At 39.0% G+C, this 24,305-nt stretch overlaps 2 protein-coding genes and 3 long non-coding RNA genes across 5 annotated transcripts in view; 3 read left to right on the plus strand and 2 right to left on the minus strand.

Moving 5' to 3' along the window:
• LOC114436662 (GTPase IMAP family member 7-like) overlaps positions 1 to 398 on the minus strand; it is a 2,040-nt gene extending 1,642 nt beyond the window's left edge. The window contains exon 1 of the mRNA XM_028407084.1: positions 331 to 398. Coding sequence (XP_028262885.1) covers positions 331 to 337 — 7 coding nt within the window. The 5' untranslated portion in view covers positions 338 to 398. The remainder of the gene's footprint in view (positions 1 to 330) is intronic.
• LOC114436666 (GTPase IMAP family member 7-like) overlaps positions 1 to 3,736 on the minus strand; it is a 16,731-nt gene extending 12,995 nt beyond the window's left edge. Inside the window, exon 1 of the mRNA XM_028407090.1 lies at positions 3,727 to 3,736. The gene's annotated coding sequence lies outside the window, so the exon portion shown is untranslated. The remainder of the gene's footprint in view (positions 1 to 3,726) is intronic.
• LOC114436690 (uncharacterized) lies at positions 3,160 to 17,577 on the plus strand. Its single transcript, XR_003670711.1, has 4 exons — positions 3,160 to 3,267; positions 3,363 to 3,428; positions 3,517 to 3,576; positions 17,126 to 17,577. It is a non-coding gene; the product is annotated as an uncharacterized LOC114436690 (long non-coding RNA).
• On the plus strand, positions 11,935 to 13,716 carry LOC114436708 (uncharacterized). Its single transcript, XR_003670729.1, has 3 exons — positions 11,935 to 11,958; positions 12,994 to 13,260; positions 13,450 to 13,716. It is a non-coding gene; the product is annotated as an uncharacterized LOC114436708 (long non-coding RNA).
• A 2,843-nt stretch (positions 17,578 to 20,420) lies between the features above and the next one.
• On the plus strand, positions 20,421 to 20,811 carry LOC114436702 (uncharacterized). The gene is made up of 3 exons (XR_003670723.1): positions 20,421 to 20,456; positions 20,558 to 20,620; positions 20,721 to 20,811. It is a non-coding gene; the product is annotated as an uncharacterized LOC114436702 (long non-coding RNA).
• The last annotated feature ends 3,494 nt before the right edge of the window (positions 20,812 to 24,305 follow it).

Below are 24,305 nucleotides of genomic sequence, written 5' to 3' on the forward strand. Positions count from 1 at the left end.
ATTGAAACAATATTAAAATGCAGAGTACAGAATTCCTTATGGCCTCAAATCTGACATCCTTCCTGCTTCAACAACAGAAAAGGTCATGCTGCACATGCGCATGGGTAAAAAGCTGGATGGATTCTGATGTGACCACAGATCAGATAATGGTTTTATCTCATGTCTGATAAAAACAACACATTACTGTCAATCAAATGTACGTCTCTATAAACCTGATTTAATTTAATGTTAGTCTAGTGGTGAGGAAACCAGTAGTTACTTGAGCAAATCACATGTCTCCAAAGCTGAGTGTGGACAAAGAATGATTAATAGAAGAAAAATTAAACTCACCGGCCATGACGGAAAAGAAGACGTCCCTGCAGTATGAAGTGTTGATGTGTGTCGTCTGGCTGCTCGGTGGGGCCAGTTTGCCGTTTACGCGATGCATCTGAGTTAGGAACCGTCACTAAATATCAACACCACACTATCTTCAAACCTATATTACTGCTGTTTTCTTTTTTCCCTACAAAAAATATGAATATAAAACGGAGGAACAACTGAAAAGGAGTAGGTCTTATTTATCCTCTAGAAGGTTTGGAGTCACTTAGCTCATGAAAGATACTAAAATAAATATTCATTGATTCTTAAAATAAAATGGCTTCATCATCTTATTTGGATTGGCCTCAGTGCCATGTGACTCCAAGCCTAAGATAAATTGTTCCACTAAATTATATTGAAGCTTTATACATATATTTTCTCCATAAAAAAAAATAAAATAAAATACAGTGAATTAAGATGTGTCATAGTGTTACACTGTGTTGTGTGGAACATCATTGATTTATTGATGGTCCCTAAGAGAGAAGAATGTCGTCGAAACTAAAACCTACTTCACAACAGGCCATTTCAGTTTCACTTTCGATTTGACTCTCGGAGATTCCAATAGGGTGTTGATGCTTTGAGATTTTTGAGGTTAAAACAATCCTGATGGTTTGTAAGTCTTATTTTTTTAAAAAAAAACATTTTTTAAGGATAGAAGGTAACACAATGTCTGTAAAGAAGAAAACGCCTGTGTTTTGACACCTCTACACCTCGACAGTACACAAATATTGTATGTATATGTATGTATATGTATATGTAATGTCAAATATCAAATATTTATATTGTAACTGCAAATGTAGGGCTGGTGCTGCCACAAATAATACTGTATAAAAATATATAAAAAATAAAACAACAAAAATCTACAGAATTTGTTGTGGAACTATTTTCTGTACTGAAGCACACCTAAAAACCGTGTCCCTGCACCAAAACCATCCATACATGAGAAACATTAGTTTTGTATGTCTAGACTTTGCAGGGATATGGTGTCCATGTGTACTTAGGTTGAACATAGTTCCTACACTAACAATGTTCTGTTGATTTTTGTGCAATTCGGTCATGATCTCTTGACAAATATGTTGCTTTTGTAGTTTTCAGGTTGTATTTTTCCTTCTTTTCCTTTGAGCATCACTGTCCTCTATCCACAATAGGTGAACAGATATATTTTTAACAAAAAGGTGCAAAACAGAAAAAAACTCTTCAAGTTCAGGCACTCTGGGGACTGCAGCGGAGACTGGACGGGACCAGGGCTGAGGCTCCTAAGAGGCCAAAAAGGTGAGTCATAGGCAGAGCAAAAGTTCATCACAGGACGCAGAAGGAAGAACGATCTGTTACCGCAACGTGAACTGAAGAACTGATGAGGAGTGTTGGTGAGTGTAGTCCTTAAAAAGACGGAGTAGTGCAGAGGATTGGATGCAGGTGAGACCAATCAGCCTGTACAGGGCAATAATACGTCTCACCACATGTGACCTTCATCATACACCATCACAGACAATAAATGAAAATAGGAACACAGATACATGTATACACATACAAAACAATCAGCTTTTCAGATATTTTAAATCAATTGATGATATAAGTTTTGATTTCAATAATAATCCATAAATCTGGACTGCAGCCTATTTATTCCCGTGCTTGTCCTCAGATTACCTCTCACAAAACATTAAATCTGATGTAAAGTGGGTTACATGGCATTAGTAAGGAAAGCATGTCATTGTGACCATTTGCATGTAACTTAAGTTATAAGTTACTTATGTAAGTCACTCCTAAAAAGGCCCATGCAGCCACTAGTTCCTCAAAAGGAACTGATTAGTCTGAACTGCTGCAGCACACACAGTAGCTTGAGGCCTAACCTGGCTTTTAACATGCTTAGATGAAAAAACTATAATCACATGACACTGGTTGGATTTCTGTTGTATGTTGTCTGTTGTATACCATACATCATAATATTAATATGTTTACCGTCGTGATTATTACCAATATGAAGTGCAATTTAAATATTAATACACAACTACTTAGAAAACAATATGAACAAACGTGCACCAGGCAAAAGATTGACACAGATAAATATGTGGAAGATTTTGGAGATGAAGAATAAATTAAACGAGGGAACCAACAAAACAAACTTTCCAATGTGTTTTTCTATCACAATGACAAACTTGTTCAAAGTGATACCAGAGGGGAGCTGAAGATCTCTGCAGTGTCAGAGTCACATGAAGGTTTCTACAGGTGTGAACATTCAGGAAAGAAGTCACCTCAGAGCTGGATGTCAGTTAAAGGTGAGTAAAGATGTTTGATGCTCCTTTTTTGGTATATTACGGTAATGTTGTTTTGAATATTGTCTGTACTAATGACACCAAGTCCAATATAAGTGTATTAATGTATGTTTATTATTTCTAATAGTTGTATCCAGACCTGAACGCTCCTCATCCTCACTGCCATTAATTGTTGGACTGCTGTGTGGAATCATATTATTCTTTGTCATTGTGCTCTTACTGTATCACTACAGACAGTCCAAAGGTGAGACCTTTTTCTTGTGATGCATCATCTATTTACTATAAACTTTAAATGTGACACAGAATTTACAAAACCATGTAACAACATGATCATTTTTTGTTAATAACAGGTTCTTCTGCAGAGCAGACAGTGAACCAGGAAGTAAACCAACATCAGATATACTCCTCTCTTCTCCACAGTCAGTGTTTCATCTGGTTCTGAATGTTTTCACAGATATTTATTAGATGTGTTCATGCTGCTGCAGCTTTAATACTGTTCAATAACAACATTTAATAAAAACATGAAGATGTTTAAATGAGTGTGACAGATGTGAGGTGACTCATTTAATGTTTCACTGTCCTGTAGGCGACCTTTGTGTCTATGAGACAATCAGAGGAGCTGAAGGCTCTGGAAATGGTACAGTACACACTTTGATTGACATGGAGCAGGTTAAAGGTATAATAATTATAGAATCACTGTGAAACTCAGTACTCACATTAATGTTATTTCAGGTCAGCCTGAAGAAGATTACTATAATGCTTCATATCTGATTCAGCTCAAAGCTCTGGACAGCAGGAGTGAGTATATAAAAATATGAGACTTTAAATTGATACTAAAATACAGAGAGAATCATTATTTTATATATGATTGATATCATGATAACAGGACAACATGTTGACCCAGAAGAGTCACTGTCTGACTACAGTAATGTGAATCCAAACACAGGTAATATTCTTCATATACAGTCAGAGCTCATGTTCCAAAGACAGTATTTTATACTGAGACTGTTTGCTGTGATTTTATTTCAGGTCCATGAAGAGAAGTTCATCATCAACAAACAAAGAGAAGCACAGATGGCAGCATGAAGTCAATGACTAGCTGTCTGTTTTAAGCTTGATAAAAGAACATGTTTCAGTGCTGGCCTGCTTTAGATTGTTCCCATGTTATAAAGAAGAAGTTCTTTTTTTGTTCATCTTCATGTTCTCCTGTTTTGAGAGCAGAAACCTCAGGTTATAGTGTTGTCATTTGTCATGTCTCAAGAGAGACTGTTTGTTGTGAGTTCATTTCTTTGAGCTGCAGCTTTCTTTAAATGTGAAGAATCATGGGTTGAAAGATCTTCTGTGTGTGATGCTGTCTGACAAAGGTTTGTTTGAGGCTCCTCCTACAGATGGACTCTCTGACGTAAATGTGGATCTCATGCAAGAGCACAACCAGACGAGCAGCCCGAGACGTTCAATAGGCTCAGAGCAAAGTCAGAAAGTGGACACTGTCTGCAGCATTTTACACACGCTGAATCTAAATGTCACCAGTGAAGCCACAGCACCACCCATAGGACAAACCAGAGTATTACAAGTAAAGGACATGAAGTCCTTATGCATATATCTAATAATCCATGATCTATGTTCAAGGATCACATTTTATCAGCTGTTCTCACTGAAAACAGATTATGAGAGTTTAAAATATATTTTTGTTGAAATTTGGTCAGATTTACAATAAAGTTCATGTCTCCAGTGTTTCTGGTTTCTTTTAATATGTTTCTGTGGGGTTTGTGTGCATATATGTGAAAGTGTTGGTCTGTTGTCTGTGCTGGAGGAACAGGTCTTGGTGATTGTGCAGCAGCAACACAGCATGCATGTTTGGATTTGTCAGTGTAACAATTGGTTTTTACATTTTATTTCATCACCCTGCATCAGCTCTGATTCTCATATCATTGGTAGTTCTGTGGTGGACTGTTGCTCCCCCTGCTGGCCTGCTGGGGTGAACGACTGTACTAAATTAATTGCTTCAGTGTCTAAAAGCCAGTAGGTGACATCAACCCTGCTGTTGTCTGTGGTCATTGTCGCCTTTTCTGTTGTTGTATGTGGGGGTCTTTCACACGGTGTAAAATGTGTGGAAAATGTGCAAGATGGTTGATACCTGTGGTTTCTGATATCATGGGTACTTTGTATATGCAGACTGTGTACAGGAAGTGTTCATGCTCTGAGGTCAAAACCTTTGCAGTGGTGTGAGTTTTGATCAGCAGAATCCCCCTTACATCATTGTATGTGTGAAGAGGACAGGAAATACAAGCGTGTGAAACTGCTGTGGGCAGAGCTGCTGTCTAAAGTTGGAGGGGCACAAAGGAAGGAAGAGTCTATACTCAGAAGGTGATGTCGGTCAGACATTCTGATCACACCTTTTAAGGAAACGTCACTTCTGCCTTCAGCATTATAATTATGAATAGATAGAACACTTTGTTCAGTTGTGCTGGATGTGAGGATGGGGCACACTTTGCTCTGTGTGCTGGACTTATTCTGTAAGTACATTTCTGACTTGTTGTTTCTGAAGAGTGTTTCTGAGCAGACTGATATGTCTCTGTTTTACACTGAAGTTCTGCTGGATGTGGCTCCACACATCTACATTGTGTATATATAGTGTTTTAATGTTGTGATTGATCACTTTCTTTTGGTTTGACAATGTCTGATGAGGTTTTAATCTTTATTTCAGTGTTCAGCACACTCCTCTACGGACACACTGAAGGTGACAAATTATACTTTGTCTTTATTTTTCTCTTCATTTGTATATTACACAAAGTATTTATCTCCTGTTTATCAACTTCTCAGTGTTTATATTATGTTGTGTATTAGATTGATGGTCACTTTAATGAGCTCAGTATTGTGAGTTTATTCAGACTATGATGCTGCTAACATGGAGACAGTCGGTGCCTCCAACAGAGATTCAACATCCACAAACATGTGGTTGATGTCAAGGACACTTTATCTATAGTTATATTCAGTCTGTGTGTTTGACCCTAGATTCATCCTGATGATGTAAATACAGTTTAAAAGTTTCATAGTTTTATTTTTGATATTTAGTATATTAGTTATTTTAAGATGTACTAAAATAAATAACATGTTTGTGTTTAGTCTCTTTTGTATTCTAACTGGGTGTTTTTGATTTGAACAGGTTCCTTGAAGGCCTCTGTGATCCTGGAACACAGCTGGACTGAGATATTCTCTGGTGAGACGATCACCCTCAGATGTGACATTGAGGGAGCTGAAGGAACTCAGTGGACGTATGAATGGACACAAGACAAGTTAGACCTTCATTCAACACACAGTAAACACAGGTCCATCAGAGTTTATGGGTCTGACAGTGGAGAATACAGCTGTCGGGGTAGACACAACAAGTTAACAACAGAGTGGAGTGAAGCCCTCAGATGGACTGCATCAGGTAATCTGATCATCTTTAATCCATATAAAAGTGCTGAATTAGGTCAAATCTAACCAACAATTTAAGTGCTACTAAATACACACTAAGTATTGTGCTGCATGTCTTCCTGTTTTCACAACAGTGTCTGAAAAGAATGAAGTTCAAAGATTTTTCTGCAGTAATTCATACTCTAACCATTTACTATTTACTGTTTGACTGTTTTTTACTGACTGTTTCATTTGTTCCTTCCTCACTGCAGATAAACCTCGGGCCTCATTGACAGCAGACAAGACAGTCATACCAGCAGGGGGCAGCGTAACACTGACCTGCTCTGTGGACGTCTCTTCAGGGTGGAAGTACTACTGGTACAGACGTACCTCAGAGTCTTCTGTAGCTCATTCAATAAATGATCAATCAGACACTGTCAGTGTTTCAGAGGGAGGAATCTATCAGTGCAGAGGAGGAAGAGGAGGAAGAGGAGTCCCAGAGTTCATGACAGCAGTTAGCAGTGAAGTCACCATTAAGGAAACTGGTGAGTTTAATAATTAGTTCTGAAATGAAACAACATGAACTTTTCAAATGTTTCATGTGTTTGTCAGTAATGAAGAAAAGAGACATTTTGTTACCAACAGAAACAAAAAACATTGATTACATGTCAGAAGCTCCTCCTGCTCTGATGATGCTGAAAAATCAGAACTTTACTTTCTTCATTTATTCAGACAACAGTGACACATGCTTGTTGCAGTTCTTTTATGTTGATGTTTATATTCTGTTTATAACATTTAGAATAAGTTTGTCTGGTTGTCACTGTGTTCATACTTCCTCTTCCTTTGGCACCACTCAGCTTCATGTTTTAAACGACAAACATTTGTCCTCCCCTAACATCTTCAGGATTGGTTGGTCTTTTATTTTACCTTTAGTGTCATTGTTTGCAAAAATAATGACAAGAGTACAGAGTTTAGAGAACAATAGTGAGAACTGTTGTTAGATTAATTTATTAATTTACAGCTTCTCCTTCCGTTTAAAATATTTCTGTAGTGTAAGTTTGTCTGAGTCACTTAAGAAAATAGAGTTTAGAAGGTAAGATTTGAAAGAAGAGAATGGAATTGCATATTCTCTTAGCTCTATGATGAAGAAATGATCAATACTTGAATCATGAATATATGAAAAACGTCTTTGTTATATTCAGTTCACATAAAACAGAGGACCTTTCTCTAACTGCTGTTTAGATTTAACAGATCTCTGAATATGAAGAACTGTTTAACAGAGTGTGTACACCTCTATTAGAACAGTGAGGTGACAGTTAAAGGATGATGTCATCAGTAACAACAGGAAGTGAGCAGGAAGACACACAGTAACTTTTAGATTCAGGAAGATCAATGAATTAGATGCTTAAACTGTTTCTATTTGACACTAAATGCATCTGATTAATATAAATAAAGCAGCATTATTTGTGGTGTAGCTCTATGTTTATTTTTTGTATGCATTCAAATAATTACCACAATCTTTAGTGTTGAAATGAATACTAACATGTTTCTGTTTAATCTCTCTTTATCCTGACTGAATAGTTCCTAATAAGCCCTCTGTGATCCTGGAACACAGCTGGACTAAGATATTCTCTGGTGAGACGATCACTCTCAGATGTGACATTCGGGGAGCTGAAGGAACTCAGTGGACGTATGAATGGAAACCACCTAATGTACACACAGCTCCAACAGAGGATGGCAAAAGGTCCATCAGAGCATCTATCAGTGGAGAATACAGATGTTTGGGTAGAAAAGACAATTTAACAACAGAGTGGAGTGAAGCCCTCAGATTGACTGTATCAGGTAAGCTGATCATCTTTAATCCATATAAAAGTGCTGAATTAGGTCAAATCTAACCAACAATTTAAGTGCTACTAAACACACACTAAGTATTGTGCTGCATGTCTTCCTGTTTTCACAACAGTGTCTGAAAAGAATGAAGTGCAAAGATTTTTCTGCAGTAATTCATACTCTAACCATTTACTATTTACTGTTTGACTGTTTTTTACTGACTGTTTCATTTGTTCCTTCCTCACTGCAGATAAACCTCGGGCCTCACTGAGAGCAGACAAGACAGTCATACCAGCAGGGGGCAGCGTAACACTGACCTGCTCTGTGGACGTCTCTTCAGGGTGGAAGTACTACTGGTACAGACGTACCTCAGAGTCTTCTAAAGCTCAACCAATAAATGATCAATCAGACACTGTCAGTGTTTCAGAGGGAGGAATCTATCAGTGCAGAGGAGGAAGAGGAGGAAGAGGAGTCCCAGAGTTCTTGACAGCAGTTAGCAGTGAAGTCACCATTAAGGAAACTGGTGAGTTTAATAATTAGTTCTGAAATGAAACAACATGAACTTTTCAAATGTTTCATGTGTTTGTCAGTAATGAAGAAAAGAGACATTTTGTTACCAACAGAAACAAAAAACATTGATTACATGTCAGAAGCTCCTCCTGCTCTGATGATGCTGAAAAATCAGAACTTTACTTTCTTCATTTATTCAGACAACAGTGACACATGTTTGTTGCAGTTCTTTTATATTGATGTTTATATTCTGTTTATAACATTTAGAATACGTTTGCCTGGTTGTCACTGTGTTCATATTCCCTCTTCCTTTGGCACCACTCAGCTTCATGTTTTAAACGACAAACATTTGTCCTCCCCTAACATCGTCAGGATTGGTTGGTCTTTTATTTTACCTTTAGTGTCATTGTTTGCAAAAATAATGACAAGAGTACAGAGTGTAGAGAACAATAGTGAGAACTGTTGTTAGATTAACTTATTAATTTACAGCTTCTCCTTCCGTTTAAAATATTTCTGTAGTGTAAGTTTGTCTGAGAGTCACTTAAGAAAATAGAGTTTAGAAGGTAAGATTTGAAAGAAGAGAATGGAATTGCATATTCTCTTAGCTCTATGATGAAGAAATGATCAATACTTTAATCATGACAAGAATATATGAAAAAATGTCTTTTTTATATTCAGTTCACATAAAACAGAGGACCTTTCTCTAACTGCTGTTTAGCTTTAACAGATCTCTGAATATGAACAGTGAACAGTGAGGCGACAGTTAAAGGCTGATGTCATCAGTAACAACAGGAAGTGAGCAGGAAGACGAACATAAAACATGTTCATGTCACACAGTAACTTTTAGATTCAGGAAGATCAATGAATTAGATCCTGAAACTATTTCTATTTGACACTAAATGCATCTGATTAATATAAATGAAGCAACATTATTTGTGGTGTAGCTCTATGTTTTTGTTTTGTATACATTCAAATAATTACCACAAACTTTAGTGTTGAAATGAATAACATGTTTCTGTTTAATCTCTCTTTATTCTGACTGAATAGTTCCTAATAAGCCCTCTGTGATCCTGGAACACAGCTGGACTCAGATATTCTCTGGTGAGACGATCACCCTCAGATGTGACATTCAGGGAGCTGAAGGAACTCAGTGGACGTATGAATGGAGACGAGACAAGTCAGACCTTCATTCAACAGACAGTAAACACAGGTCCATCAGCGTTTTTTGGTCTGGCAGTGTAGAATACAGCTGTCGGGGTAGAAGCAACAAGTTAACAACAGAGTGGAGTGAAGCCCTCAGATTGACTGTATTAGGTAAGCTGATCATCTTTAATCCATATAAAAGTGCTGAATTAGGTCAAATCTAACCAACAATTTAAGTGCTACTAAACACACACTAAGTATTGTGCTTCATGTCTTCCTGTTCTCACAACAGTGTCTGAAAAGAATGAAGTGCAAAGATTTTTCTGCAGTAATTCATACTCTAACCATTTACTATTTAGTGTTTGACTGTTTTTTACTGACTGTTTCATTTTTTCCATCCTTACTGCAGATAAACCCCGGGCCTCACTGAGAGCAGACAAGACAGTCATACCAGCAGGGGGCAGCGTAACACTGACCTGCTCTGTGGACGTCTCTTCAGGGTGGAAGTACTACTGGTACAGACGTACCTCAGAGTCTTCTGTAGCTCATTCAATAAATGATCAATCAGACACTGTCAGTGTTTCAGAAGGAGGAATCTATCAGTGCATTGGAGGAAGAGGAGTCCCAGAGTTCATGACAGCAGTTAGCAGTGAAGTCACCATTAAGGAAACTGGTGAGTTTAATAATTAGTTGTGAAATGAAACAACATGAACTTTTCAAATGTTTCATGTGTTTGTCAGTAATGAAGAAAAGAAACATTTTGTTACCAACAGAAACAAAAACATTGATTACATGTCAGAAGCTCCTCCTGCTCTGATGATGCTGAAAAATCAGAACTTTACTTTCTTCATTTATTCAGACAACAGTGACACATGCTTGTTGCAGTTCTTTTATATTGATGTTTATATTCTGTTTTAACATTTAGAATAAGTTTGCCTGGTTGTCACTGTGTTCATATTCCCTCTTCCTTTGGCACCACTCAGCTTCATGTTTTAAAAGAGAAACATTTGTCCTCCCCTAACATCGTCAGGATTGGTTGGTCTTTTATTTTACCTTTAGTGTCATTGTTTGCAAAAATAATGACAAGAGTACAGAGTTTAGAGAACAATAGTGAGAACTGTTGTTAGATTAATTTATTAATTTACAGCTTCTCCTTCCGTTTAAAATATTTCTATAGTGTAACTTTGTCTGAGAGTCACTTAAGAAACTAGAGTTTAGAAGGTAAGATTTGAAAGAAGAGAATGGAATTGCATATTCTCTTAGCTCTATGATGAAGAAATGATCAGTACTTTAATCATGAATATATGAAAAATGTCTTTGTTATATTCAGTTCACATAAAACAGAGGACCTTTCACTAACTGCTGTTTAGATTTAACAGATCTCTGAATATGAACAGTGAACAGTGAGGCGACAGTTAAAGGCTGATGTCATCAGTAACAACAGGAAGTGAGCAGGAAGACACACAGTAACTTTTAGATTCAGGAAGATCAATGAATTAGATGCTTAAACTGTTTCTATTTGACACTAAATGCATCTGATTAATATAAATAAAGCAGCATTGTTTGTGGTGTAGCTCTATGTTTATGTTTTGTATACATTCAAATAATTACCACAAACTTTAGTGTTGAAATGAATAACATGTTTTTGTTTAATCTCTCTTTATCCTGACTGAATAGGACCTAATAAGCCCTCTGTGATCCTGGAACACAGCTGGACTCAGATATTCTCTGGTGAGACGATCACTCTCAGATGTGACATTCAGGGAGCTGAAGGAACTCAGTGGACGTATGAATGGAGACGAGACAAGTCAAACCTTCATTCAACACACAGTAAACACACGTCCATCAGCGTTTTTTGGTCTGGCAGTGTAGAATACAGCTGTCGGGGTAGAAGCAACAAGTTAACAACAGAGTGGAGTGAAGCCCTCAGATTGACTGCATCAGGTAAACTGATCATCTTTAATCCATATTAAAGTGCTGAATTAGGTAAAATCTAACCAACAATTTAAGTGCTACTAAATACACACTAAGTATTGTGCTGCATGTCTTCCTGTTTTCACAACAGTGTCTGAAAAGAGTGAAGTGCAAAGATTTTTCTGCAGTAATTCATACTCTAACCATTTACTATTTACTGTTTGACTGTTTTTTACTGACTGTTTCATTTTTTCCATCCTTACTGCAGATAAACCCCGGGCCTCACTGAGAGCAGACAAGACAGTCATACCAGCAGGGGGCAGCGTAACACTGACCTGCTCTGTGGACGTCTCTTCAGGGTGGAAGTACTACTGGTACAGACGTACCTCAGAGTCTTCTGTAGGTCAACCAATAAATGATCAATCAGACACTGTCAGTGTTTCAGAAGGAGGAATCTATCAGTGCATTGGAGGAAGAGGAGTCCCAGAGTTCATGACAGCAGTTAGCAGTGAAGTCACCATTAAGGAAACTGGTGAGTTTAATAATTAGTTCTGAAATGAAACAACATGAACTTTTCAAATGTTTCATGTGTTTGTCAGTAATGAAGAAAAGAGACATTTTGTTACCAACAGAAACAAAAAAACATTGATTACATGTCAGAAGCTCCTCCTGCTCTGATGATGCTGAAAAATCAGAACTTTACTTTCTTCATTTATTCAGACAACAGTGACACATGCTTGTTGCAGTTCTTTTATATTGATGCTTATATTCTGTTTATAACATTTAGAATAAGTTTGCCTGGTTGTCACTGTGTTCATACTTCCTCTTCCTTTGGCACCACTCAGCTTCATGTTTTAAACGACAAACATTTGTCCTCCCCTAACATCGTCAGGATTGGTTGGTCTTTTATTTTACCTTTAGTGTCATTGTTTGCAAAAATAATGACAAGAGTACAGAGTGTAGAGAACAATAGTGAGAACTGTTGTTAGATTAATTTATTAATTTACAGCTTCTCCTTCCGTTTAAAATATTTCTGTAGTGTAAGTTTGTCTGAGAGTCACTTAAGAAAATAGAGTTTAGAAGGTAAGATTTGAAAGAAGAGAATGGAATTGCATATTGTCTTAGCTCTATGATGAAGAAATGATCAATACTTTAATCATGACAAGAATATATGAAAAAATGTCTTTTTTATATTCAGTTCACATAAAACAGAGGACCTTTCTCTAACTGCTGTTTAGCTTTAACAGATCTCTGAATATGAACAGTGAACAGTGAGGCGACAGTTAAAGGCTGATGTCATCAGTAACAACAGGAAGTGAGCAGGAAGACGAACATAAAACATGTTCATGTCACACAGTAACTTTTAGATTCAGGAAGATCAATGAATTAGATGCTTAAACTGTTTCTATTTGACACTAAATGCATCTGATTAATATAAATAAAGCAGCATTATTTGTTTTGTAGCTCTATGTTTATTTTTTGTATGCATTCAAATAATTACCACAAACTTTAGTGTTGAAATGAATAACATGTTTCTGTTTAATCTCTCTTTATCCTGAATGGATAGGTCCTAATAAGCCCTCTGTGATCCTGGAACACAGCTGGCCTCAGATATTCTCTGGTGAGACGATCACTCTCAGATGTGACATTCAGGGAGCTGAAGGAACTCAGTGGACATATGAATGGAAACCAGACAAATTCAACATTTATCCCACATCCAACAAAATCAGGATCAAAGTTACTGAGTCTGACAGTGGAGAATACAGATGTCTGGGTAGAAGGGACACATTTTCCTCAACAGAGTGGAGTGAAGCCCTCAGATTGACTGTATCAGGTAACTGTTCACCTTTCATCCAAATCAAAGTGCTGAATTAGACATAATCTAAAGAACAACAGTTAAAGTTCTACTGAAACATACATCACCTCATGTGCTACATATATTCCTGTTTTGAGTCTGAAAAGATTTTCCAGCAGTAATTCATCCAGCAACTTTTTAAATTTTTCTCTACAAACCTCACTGCAGATAAACCTCGGGCCTCACTGAGAGCAGACAAGACAGTCATACCAGCAGGGGGCAGCGTAACACTGACCTGCTCTGTGGACGTCTCTTCAGGGTGGAAGTACTACTGGTACAGACGTACCTCAGAGTCTTCTGAAGCTCAGATAATAAAAAGTGAAGCATCAAGTAAGACTGTCAGTGTTTCAGAAGGAGGCATCTATCAGTGCAGAGGAGGAAGAGGAGGAAGAGGAGGAGACCATGTTTACTACACAGAGTACAGTGGTGATGTCACAGTGGAGAAAAGAGGTGAATGAAGGGTCTTTGTTCTGAAATAAAATCACTTCCATTCATCATTAACATCACTGTAACTCCTGATAATGATGTGTTTTTATCTGTTGGTTAAATTCTTGTTTTTATCCACATTGTGTGTTTGTTGGAAACAGTTTCCCATAAAGCTGTGATCACACAGCAGCCCAGCTGGACTCAGATATTCAGAGGAGAGAAGATAACTCTGAGATGTCAGGTCCAGAATGGAGGAGACACTGAGTGGGAGTTTGAATGGAGAACAGGCAGATCACAGCAAATTATAAGACACGGTGAACTCTGGGTTATCACTGCATCTGATTCCAGTCATGGACAGTACAGGTGCAGAGGTAAACAGAGAGTGGACAAGTTCTCCTCTTGGAGTGATCCCATCACACTAAATGTATCAGGTGAGTTTGATTGATTTATTGTTTCAATTCAAATCTTCTACTACAGAACATTGATTTTCTGAAATGTTTCTCATTATTTAAACACACAATACTATAATAATAATAATAATAGTTTTGGTCATTTCAGATTAGTGTAATTAATATTAACAGCAATTCACTTTTAATGTTTTGTTCTAAACTGAACTGCAGCTAAACCAACAGCTGACCTGACTTCAGATGAGTCAGCTGTTCCAGCAGGGGGCAGTGTGACTCTGACCTGCTCTGTGAAACAGTCCTCTGGATGGAAATACTTCTGGTACAGAGATCAGAAATCCTCTGAACCTCTGACCACACAGGAGGCTGTTTCACTTTCAGACCAACAAATCAGAGTCTCAAAGGAAGGAGAGTACTGGTGCAGAGGAGGAAGAGGAGGAAGAGGAGGAGACCCACTTTACTACACAGAGTACAGCCAATCAGTGAAGGTCAACAAACCTGGTGAGTTGTATGTAACACACAATGTCTGCTGTGATCTTGTATCAGGATGAATAAAATATGAACAGATATGAACTTGTTGTGTTTCAAAGCTTCAATCAGACCTGTTGTGACTCTGCAACCTAACTGGACTCAGATATATGAAGGAGAGAAGATCAGTGTCAGGTGTGAGATCCAAGGAGGAGACACTGAGTGGGGTTATGAATGGAAAGCACCAGACTCCAACAAACCTTCAAATCAGAATGAGTACAGGATTAGTTCTGCTTCTTCATCACACAGTGGAGCCTACAGCTGTAAGGGCTACATGAAAAATGAACATACAACAACAGAGTGGAGTGATCCAGTCAGACTGACAGTATCTGACAGTAAGTGTTAATTTATTTATAAACCTGTAAATCTGCAATCTGACAGTCTGTTTTAACATCATCTCTTTCCAACAGTTAAACCCCGACCTGTCCTCACTGTGTCTCCATCATGGCTGAGTCCTGGAGCCTCAGTAACTCTGAGCTGTGAGGTTGAACATCCACCTGCAGGATGGAGGTTCTACTGGTATAAAGCTGTTCCTGGTCTGTCAAAGAACTCTTGGTCTTACAGCTATGAGCTGCTGCCTGGTAGCACTGATGGGACTGTACAGGATTCCTACATCATTCATGGACAGACACACACAGCAGCATATGTGTGCAGAGCTGGAAGAGGAGACCCAGAGTATCACTCTGATTACAGTGACCCAAAGTTTGTCTGGTCTGCAGGTCAGTTTGATTCTGTCCTCTCAGTGAGAAGAATTTATTCTGTCACTGTGATTCCTCTGTTTATTGAGAGAATCAGAATGAGCTAGTTGTGTGTCATTTTTTCATTGTGTCATTTTTGTGTTCTTACTTTGTTCCTTTGACATGTTTTGTTTTTCAGGTTTTCATCCAGCAGCGTCTCTCACAGTGAATCCTGACAGAGTCCAACACTTCACCTCTGAGTCTGTCTCACTGACCTGTGAGGGAAACTCTACTGAGTGGAGAGTGAGGAAGTTCTCTGATGAAGGACGTCTGTCATCCTGTTCTAACTGGGGAACAATGACTGGATCCACATGTAACATCAACACATCACAGTCTGATACTGGTGTGTACTGGTGTGAGTCTGCATCAGGAGAGTTCAGCAACACAGTCAACATCACTGTCCATGGTAGGTGATTTCTTACTATACACTAACCTCCACCTCACTGACTGATCTCTGACTGACGTCCTCTGACTGTCTCACAGATACAGACATTGTCCTGGAGAGTCCTGTCAATAGTGTGACTGAAGGAGACTCTGTTATTCTTGGCTGCAGACTGAGAGGACAAAACAAACTTTCCAATGTGTTTTTCTATCACAATGACAAACTTGTTCAAAGTGATACCAGAGGGGAGCTGAAGATCTCTGCAGTGTCAGAGTCACATGAAGGTTTCTACAGGTGTGAACATTCAGGAAAGAAGTCACCTCAGAGCTGGATGTCAGTGAAAGGTGAGTAAAGATGTTTGATGCTCCTTTTTTTGGTATGTTACGGTAATGTTGTTTTGATTATTGTCTGTATTAATGACACCAAGTCCAATATAAGTGTATTAATGTATGTTTATTATTTCTAATAGTTGTATCAAGACCTGAAAGCTCCTCATCCTCAGTGCCATTAATTGTTGGACTGCTGTGTGGAATCATATTATTCTTTGTCATTGTGCTCTTACTGTATCACTACAGACAGTCCAAAGGTCAGACCTTTTTCTTCTGATGCATCATTTATTTACTATAAACTTTAAATGTGACACAGAATTTACAAAACCATGTAACAACATGATCATTTTCTGTTAATAACAGGTTCTTCTGCAGAGCAGACAGTGAACCAGGAAGTAAACCAACATCAGATATACTCCTCTCTTCTCCACAGTCAGTGTTTCATCTGGTTCTGAATGTTTTCACAGATATTTATTAGATGTGTTCATGCTGCTGCAGCTTTAATACTGTTCAATAACAACATTTAATAAAAACATAAAGACGTTTAAATGAGTGTGACAGATGTGAGGTGACTCATTTAATGTTTCACTGTCCTGTAGGCGACCTTTGTGTCTATGACACAATCAGAGGAGCTGAAGGCTCTGGAAATGGTACAGTACACACTTTGATTGACATGGAGCAGGTTAAAGTTATAATCATTATAGAATCACTGTGAAACTCAGTACTCACATATTATTTCAGGTCAGCCTGAAGAAGATTATTATAATGCTTCATATCTGATTCAGCTCAAAGCTCTGGACAGCAGGAGTGAGTATATAAAAATATGAGACGTTACATTGATACTAAAATACAGAGAGAATCATTATTTTATATATGATTGATATCATGATAACAGGACAACATGTTGACAAAGAAGAGTCACTGTGTGACTACAGTAATGTGAATCCAACCACAGGTAATATTCTTCATATACAGTCAGAGCTCATGTTCCAAAGACAGTATTTTAAACTGAGACTGTTTGCTGTGATTTTATTTCAGGTCCATGAAGAGACGTTCATCATCAACAAACAAAGAGAAGCACAGATGGCAGCATGAAGTCAATGACTAGCTGTCTGTTTTAAGCTTGATAACAGAACATGTTTCAGTGCTGGCCTGCTTTAGATTGTTTCCCATGTTATAAAGAAGAAGTTCTTTTTTTGTTCATCTTCATGTTCTCCTGTTTTGAGAGCAGAAACTTCAGGTTATAGTGTTGTCATTTGTCATGTCTCAAGAGAAACTGTTTGTTGTGAGTTCATTTCTTTGAGCTGCAGCTTTCTTTAAATGTGAAGAATCATGAGTTGAAAGATCTTCTGTGTGTGATGCTGTCTGACAAAGGTTTGTTTGAGGCTCCCCCTACAGATGGACTCTCTGAGGTAAATGTGGATATCATGCAAGAGCACAACCAGACGAGCAGCACGAGACGTTCAATAGGCTCAGAGCAAAGTGGACACTGTCTGCAGCATTTTACACATGCTGAATTTAAATGTCACCAGTGAAGCCACAGCACCACCCACAGGACAAACCAGAGTATTACAAGGGCATGAAGTCCAACAGTTTCATTGTGTGTCGTTGTTCTGTTCTTTCATAGACTTTATTTTGTGGTCTTTAAAACTTTTTGTGTAAATAAAATGGTTCTTATTAAAATATAATTTCTTCCGTACTTCTCATTGGATCCAAGTGCTGTATTAAACAAAGATTAACCACATTTCACACAGATTCCAACATGACATGCAGACCAAGCAGCCTGAGGTTAAAATATTCTTTTAGTTTCTAATATGAAACATTTGTTGATCTTCCCACAAAGGCCTCACAGTAGTGCTACTTACTACATCCTATTCAATTCTCAAGAATTCAGTATACTGTGAAATACTGTAGGTTGAATCAGCTCTCATGCGGGGCAACACCATGAAGTAGCCACAAGTTTTTAGGGATTTCCTGATGTTGTTCCTTCTTCTTCCCCTCTGAGCTGGCCAGGAAATCCCTGAAAACTTGTGGCTACCCCAACTGGGCACTCATCAAAGCCACAAAAACAAGACCCACTAACAACAAGAAGAAGGACAACAACTGACAGAGAAAAAACATCTCCATTCCATATGTGCCAGGAGTATCAGAGAAACTCCATAGGATCTTCAACAACCATGACATCCCGGTCCATTTTAAACCGATGACAACCCTGAGACACAAACTGGTTCACCCGAAGGATAAAACTCCCAGGGAGAAATACAGCAATGTGATATATGCAGTCCAGGGCAGTGAGGAATGCTCTGATCTGTACATTGGAGAAACTAAACAACCACTCCACAGAACAATAACTCAGCACAGGAGAGCCACCTCCTCAGGACAAGACTCAGCTGTTCACCTCCACCTCAAAGACAAAGGACACTCCTTTGAGGACAACAATGTTCACATCCTAGACAGAGAGGAAAGGTGGCTTGAAAGAGGAGTCAAGGAAGCCATCTATGTTAAGCTGGAAAAACCTTCCCTTAACAGAGGTGGTGGCCTCAGACATCATTTTTCTACCACATACAATGCAGTGATTTCATCCATTCCCAGGAAGTTTGCACATACTCACAGTAAGAACAAAGGGCTGTCAACCAGTCCCTCTCCGGCAGTCTCATAGTTGTTAGCCAGTCGTTAGACACACCTGGCCCAGTCAGCCAGAACATCACAGGTAAGTATGGAAACATTTAGTGCTATTGTTTGTAAGTTTTAACCAGACCCACCCACTGAGGTTTGCAACAACATATAAACCATGTTTCCCCACCAAACAGTTAGAACTGATGAAGCTGCTTGGATGAGCAGCGAAACATCTTCAAGAAAACTCTACAAGTCCAGACGCCTTGCTTCAAGAAGATGAATGTGAATACCTGTGCTGTGTCTCTGTCCGAGGTGCTGACTGTGGCGCCGGCAGCAGTGCTGGAGCTGTCCGAGGTGCTGACTGTGAAGCTGGCAGCAGTGCTGGAGCTGTCCGAGGTGCTGACTGTGGAGCCAGCAGCAGTGCTGGAGCTGTCCGAGGTGCTGACTGTGGAGCTGGCAGCAGTGCTGGAGCTGTCCGAGGTGCTGACTGTGGAGCTGGCAGCAGTGCTGGAGCTGTCCGAGGTGCTGACTGTGAAGCCGGCAGCAGTGCTGGAGCTGTCTAAGGTGCTGACTGTAGTGTCTGCTGCTCGTGGGGAATGTTCAGCCTGTGTCAGATCTTCTTATTTAATTTCAGAGACATTACTTGCGCCTTTCTGCTGGGACATACAAATGCTTTGAGAAAGACAAAAAGACCTTTTGTTGACCATTTGCTTTCCTGCAGCTCACATTAGCTTCTCTCAAAGCTTCTCTTGGAGGTTTACAAGCAAACAGAGGCAGATTCACCACTCAGACTCCAACAACAATAGGACTTTAAAAAAAGTGCACAGTGCAGCAATGTATTTTGTCTAAACCTCCCAAAATCCTGTAAGGAGCAGGACTGTTATCCCAATCTCCTCAACCCCAAACCAGCAGGCTAGAAAACAGTCGGTTATCTGACAAAATAAAATATATCAGAGCTGAACGACATAGTTCAGCAGCTCCTTGCTACTTGCCAGTTCCAATAAATCTATAGCACTTAGACATGTGGTCTGGCTGTGGCGCCACCACAAAGTTCACCCTTCGCCAATCCTCTAGAAATGGTTGTTTTTGTGGCTGTACCTCCCACATACTTCATCCTATGTGGATGAAACTTTACAGTCATAGCCGAACATCTGACTCTGCACGTATTGATATGCTCCTAAGCTACAATCCCTGTGCCACCTACTGGCCGGAGGACTTTTCTTTTGTATATATGTGTTTTGGTTTTCTCTTCTGGCCTGCAGACCACAGCTCATGCCGGTGGCGCGGGGAGAGAGGCCGTGGGACGATAGGGGAGGCGGCGGCTGCGAGTCCCAACCGCAAAGAGTGCAAGGGCCCATCATGGCTGCTTGCAACTTTAATTTTATTTATCCTTCTGTGTGAAAGTCAAACCCTTAGACTTATCAATCAGCAGTTGTGTTAAATGTAACACTTCCATGTCTTGTTAGCTGTTTGTAATTCATATGATGTGATAATAACGACTAACCTCATCTCGATTCTCACTCTGTAGGTGATGTGTCCGTCTATGAAACAATCAAAGAGCCTGAAAACACAGAACATGGTGCAGTATACAGCGAGATGTTTTGAGTCCAGACAAGTTACAGTTACAAATACTCCAATGATATGTTTAAGGTCACAGTAACATGTTGACATTCTAAAGTGTAACTATATGTTTCAGGTGAATCCAGTGACGTCAAATATTCTTTGATTGAACTTAAAAATGCGACTAAGAAAGGTGAGCACCACATACAGCAGCTGGAAAAGCTAACAGCACGTAGGTGCTTTTATATGCCAGTAATACCTGAAGAAAGCTCATTCATCTGGGTCTTTTAACAGGGAAGAAGCAGAAACCAGTGGAGAGCTGTGTTTACTCAGACGTGAAGATAAGATCATCTGCAGGTACACGGCGTTGCAACAACTGTTAATAAAGTATATTTGTGTTTTTATTCTCCCTGCTGTGAAGTCACTTTTCAATACTGCCACATGTTTTTATTCACAGGACAACCAGCCCCTGCTGCTGCAGCTGATGGAGCTGTTTATGCTGAAGTCAAACGAAGGACAGGTCTTTGTGCAGCAACAACACAACATGCATGTTTAGATTTGTCAGTGTAACAATTCACTTGTACAGATTGTGGACCCTGCATCTGTCAGGGCCGATACAAGATGGTGGACACAAATACAGCAGAGCCGGAAGTAAAAGGCAAATCTCAATGTTTAATTCAGGCAAGAGTTCGGTAAACAGGAGTTCAGTCCACGAGGCAAAGTTATCCAAAAGGGCAAAGGCAAAACAGTAGTCAAAATCCAAACAAAGTCAAGCACAAGAAAATCCAGAAGGCACTTGAAAACTCGCAGGGAAAAAAAATCACAAGAGCAGAAAGGTTACTTGGGCGGCTATGCCATATGGATTGCTCACAAAACGAACTGGCAACAAGGGGGAGGATACACACAGACTTTATACACAGGAGGGCGGGAAGACAATAGGACACAGGTGAAGCACATTAGGGCGGAGCAGGTAATCAACGGGAGGGGGAGGGTGCACACATGAGGAAGGGGAAGTCAACAGACCTGAAACACAAGGGAAACAGTCAAGTACAAAATAAAACAGGAAGTAACTAATAAATCTAGAATTAATCCAAACAGAAAACAGACTAACAAAATAAAAGCCCTGGCTTTATTTAAAGCCCTGGCTGGACTCTACAAGTCCAGACGCCTTGCTTCAATCTTCTCTACGTATGATGACCTGGATGACTGAGAATCTTCATCAACAAAAGCCCTGGCTCAAACCCTGACAGCATCTCTGTCTTCATTTCTTTTCAGGATCAATGAAACCAGCAGGATGGATGACAAAAATGCTTCTAATTTAATATCACATCATGAACAAAATACAGATTTTAACACATTTATTCTCCTGTTTATAATGTGAATATCCCCATTGTAAGTTGATACACTTTACAAAATGCAGCCGTTTGTAGTAGTTCATCTTCATACAGGTATGTGTGTAATTATAGTAATTTGTTGTGTTTCTATGTATGATGTTACATTAATGTTTAATTGTTGACAAACTCTGAAGCTGCAAGCTTACAACAGACCAGACATTTTACAAAAGGATGTGATGAAACCTCAGAGTTTATAAAGAGACACCCTTGCAGAAGTGTTGAACATGTGGCTCCCCCTGCTGGTCTGCAGGGGTGACTCCACTGGTTCCAAAAAGAGAGAGAGTATTACTTATGATTTTAATACTTTTTGTTAAATGTATTCACTTAATAAAAATTTGACCATAACATAATCTATACTGTTGTCATGACGAGAGACAAAAAACTTAGGGTGCTGTTTTTAGTTGTTTTGTTGCTTCTGTGGTCAATTGTGTGTCTATAATTTTTCCAGTTTAACTTCTGAAGTGTTAAGTTGATATTTTTATTTTGACTAGTTATAAATAAGCAATTTACATAATTTATATATTTTACACTTTGTGGGTAAATATAAATCAGGAGATGTGCATAAGTGGCTTCATGTCAGAGCAGCTCTAACCACTTCTTCTGCTTGTTGACAGAAAGATGAAACGTCCTAAAAAGTCAAGCCACAGTCTGACAGACCACAAGAGGAAGTGGAAGTTGTTGCTCTCCACACAGAGGTGAGTCGTTGGTCAACTGTGTCACCACAGTAACGTCACATATAGTTGTGTTGCTTCTTGGAGTCTGCATCCCTGGTATGTACACCTATATGTTTGTTTAAATATTTATACATACATAGTGAGTTCAGAAAGCAGAGGTCTGATGTCTTTATTAACATGTAAAATAGCAATTTAATGTCATAGTCAGGAGGTTCCAATCTTTATTTTAGTGTTCAGCACACTTTTCTATGGAGGTTATACTGAAGGTTACATTTATTTCCCGTTCATACATATTACCATTAGTCAGGTCATATATGATCATATATTTACTGAGGAGTTTGTTGGTGACATATGGTGTTATAAATGTATCTCAGCAGGTCAGGCTGATAACTTCGGGCCTGATTATAAGTCACACAGCTGGACTGAGCAAGATTTTCAAACTTAGAAAGGGAGGGGTATTCAGATTGACCACTAGATGTCAGTAAATCCTAACCCTGGTTCTTTGTTTAGTCACGATAACTAAAACTTAGTGGTTTTCATTTAGTGTAATAAACCACTCAGAATATTTTTATTGTTCTAAAGTTCAGGTGTTTACACACATTATGTAAAAAAAATCTCTGCTGCATGTTGATGAAAGATATTAATTAGTGGTTCCTTTATTTATCATCTATGGCTGAAAGTAAAACATCACATTGACATCATGTCATGGGTTAGTGATGGCCAAGTGACACCGACGCTCCGATACAAGCTTCCGAGTTACAACAGCATTTATCTTGAACCACTGCTTCCAAGCTTGCTTTGGTGCGGGTAAACCCACGTGACCAATGAGGTCCAAAGTAGTAACTGCTTCGGTCCTCTCAGTGAATCACATGACTGGTTCAAATCACTCGACACTGCTTCGTAACGTGAGACTTTGCTTAAACCGGCTCAGTCCAAAACAGTGGAAAAAATATCGTTTAACAATAAAAATGTTTGAATTACTATCCAGGCTTATCCACAAGCTCCTACTGCAACACATACATTTATAGAATCAACTGACCAACCAATTAATCAGTCTTAACTAAAATATATGTACATCACACACCCTGGTTACACTCATCATGTAATTAAGACGCTGTGTCCTATTTCACCACTAGATGTCACTGAAACGAAGCATTGAATGAATGAACCCAAACTCGACACAATTGATGAAGTGGTTCAATACGGCTTCATTGCTTCATTTGGACATCACTATCATGGGTAAGGATGGTCCTCCCGAGGCTCCGACACATGCACGGTAGCTCATGAAGCAATTGTTTCGAACCACTGTGCCGAGGCTTGCTTGCTGTTTGAAGCAGTTGAGCGCTTCGAACGGCATACGAGTCATGTGATTAGTTCGGGTTGTCGCTTGGTGGGATCGAGTGTGTTCAGGGATAGGACATTCCTTTTCATGTACATAGTTATACAGGCTTTTTTATATAGTTAATCACAATTTGTCATTGTGTACATTTTAGTAAAAGAAATGTTATTGATCACGTTTCTCTTGCATAGGCAAAACTCTCTGTTTGTGTGTGTGTGGAGGACCCCTCGCTGATTCGCGTTTCATAAGTTTCAAACCCGGACCCTCTCGCACCTAAAGCCACAATGATTCCCCTACACCACCATGCAGCTTTGTTCTCCGCCGCAAATGCTTTAATTGTGTTAAACATTTAACATTGCGTTACTCTTCACTCCGCAACATATAACATATAACTATATGTTGCGGAGTGAAGAGTATATGTCCAGCACATATAGCAGATTTGACAATAAAGCTGACTTTGACTTTGACTTAATCGGATTAATCATGACGTTTGATTAGCCCTAATTATTATTTATCCACTTCAAATGTAATTTTTTATAACAATTTTGTGCAGTGAAACTGAAAATTTCATGTATTTTATTGTGTCTGCCTGAAACCATGTAACCATGTAGTGTAGTCAAACGAGACTGTGCACG

This window comes from Parambassis ranga, chromosome 5, assembly GCF_900634625.1.
Source record: "Parambassis ranga chromosome 5, fParRan2.1, whole genome shotgun sequence".
Classification (NCBI taxonomy): domain Eukaryota; kingdom Metazoa; phylum Chordata; class Actinopteri; family Ambassidae; genus Parambassis; species Parambassis ranga.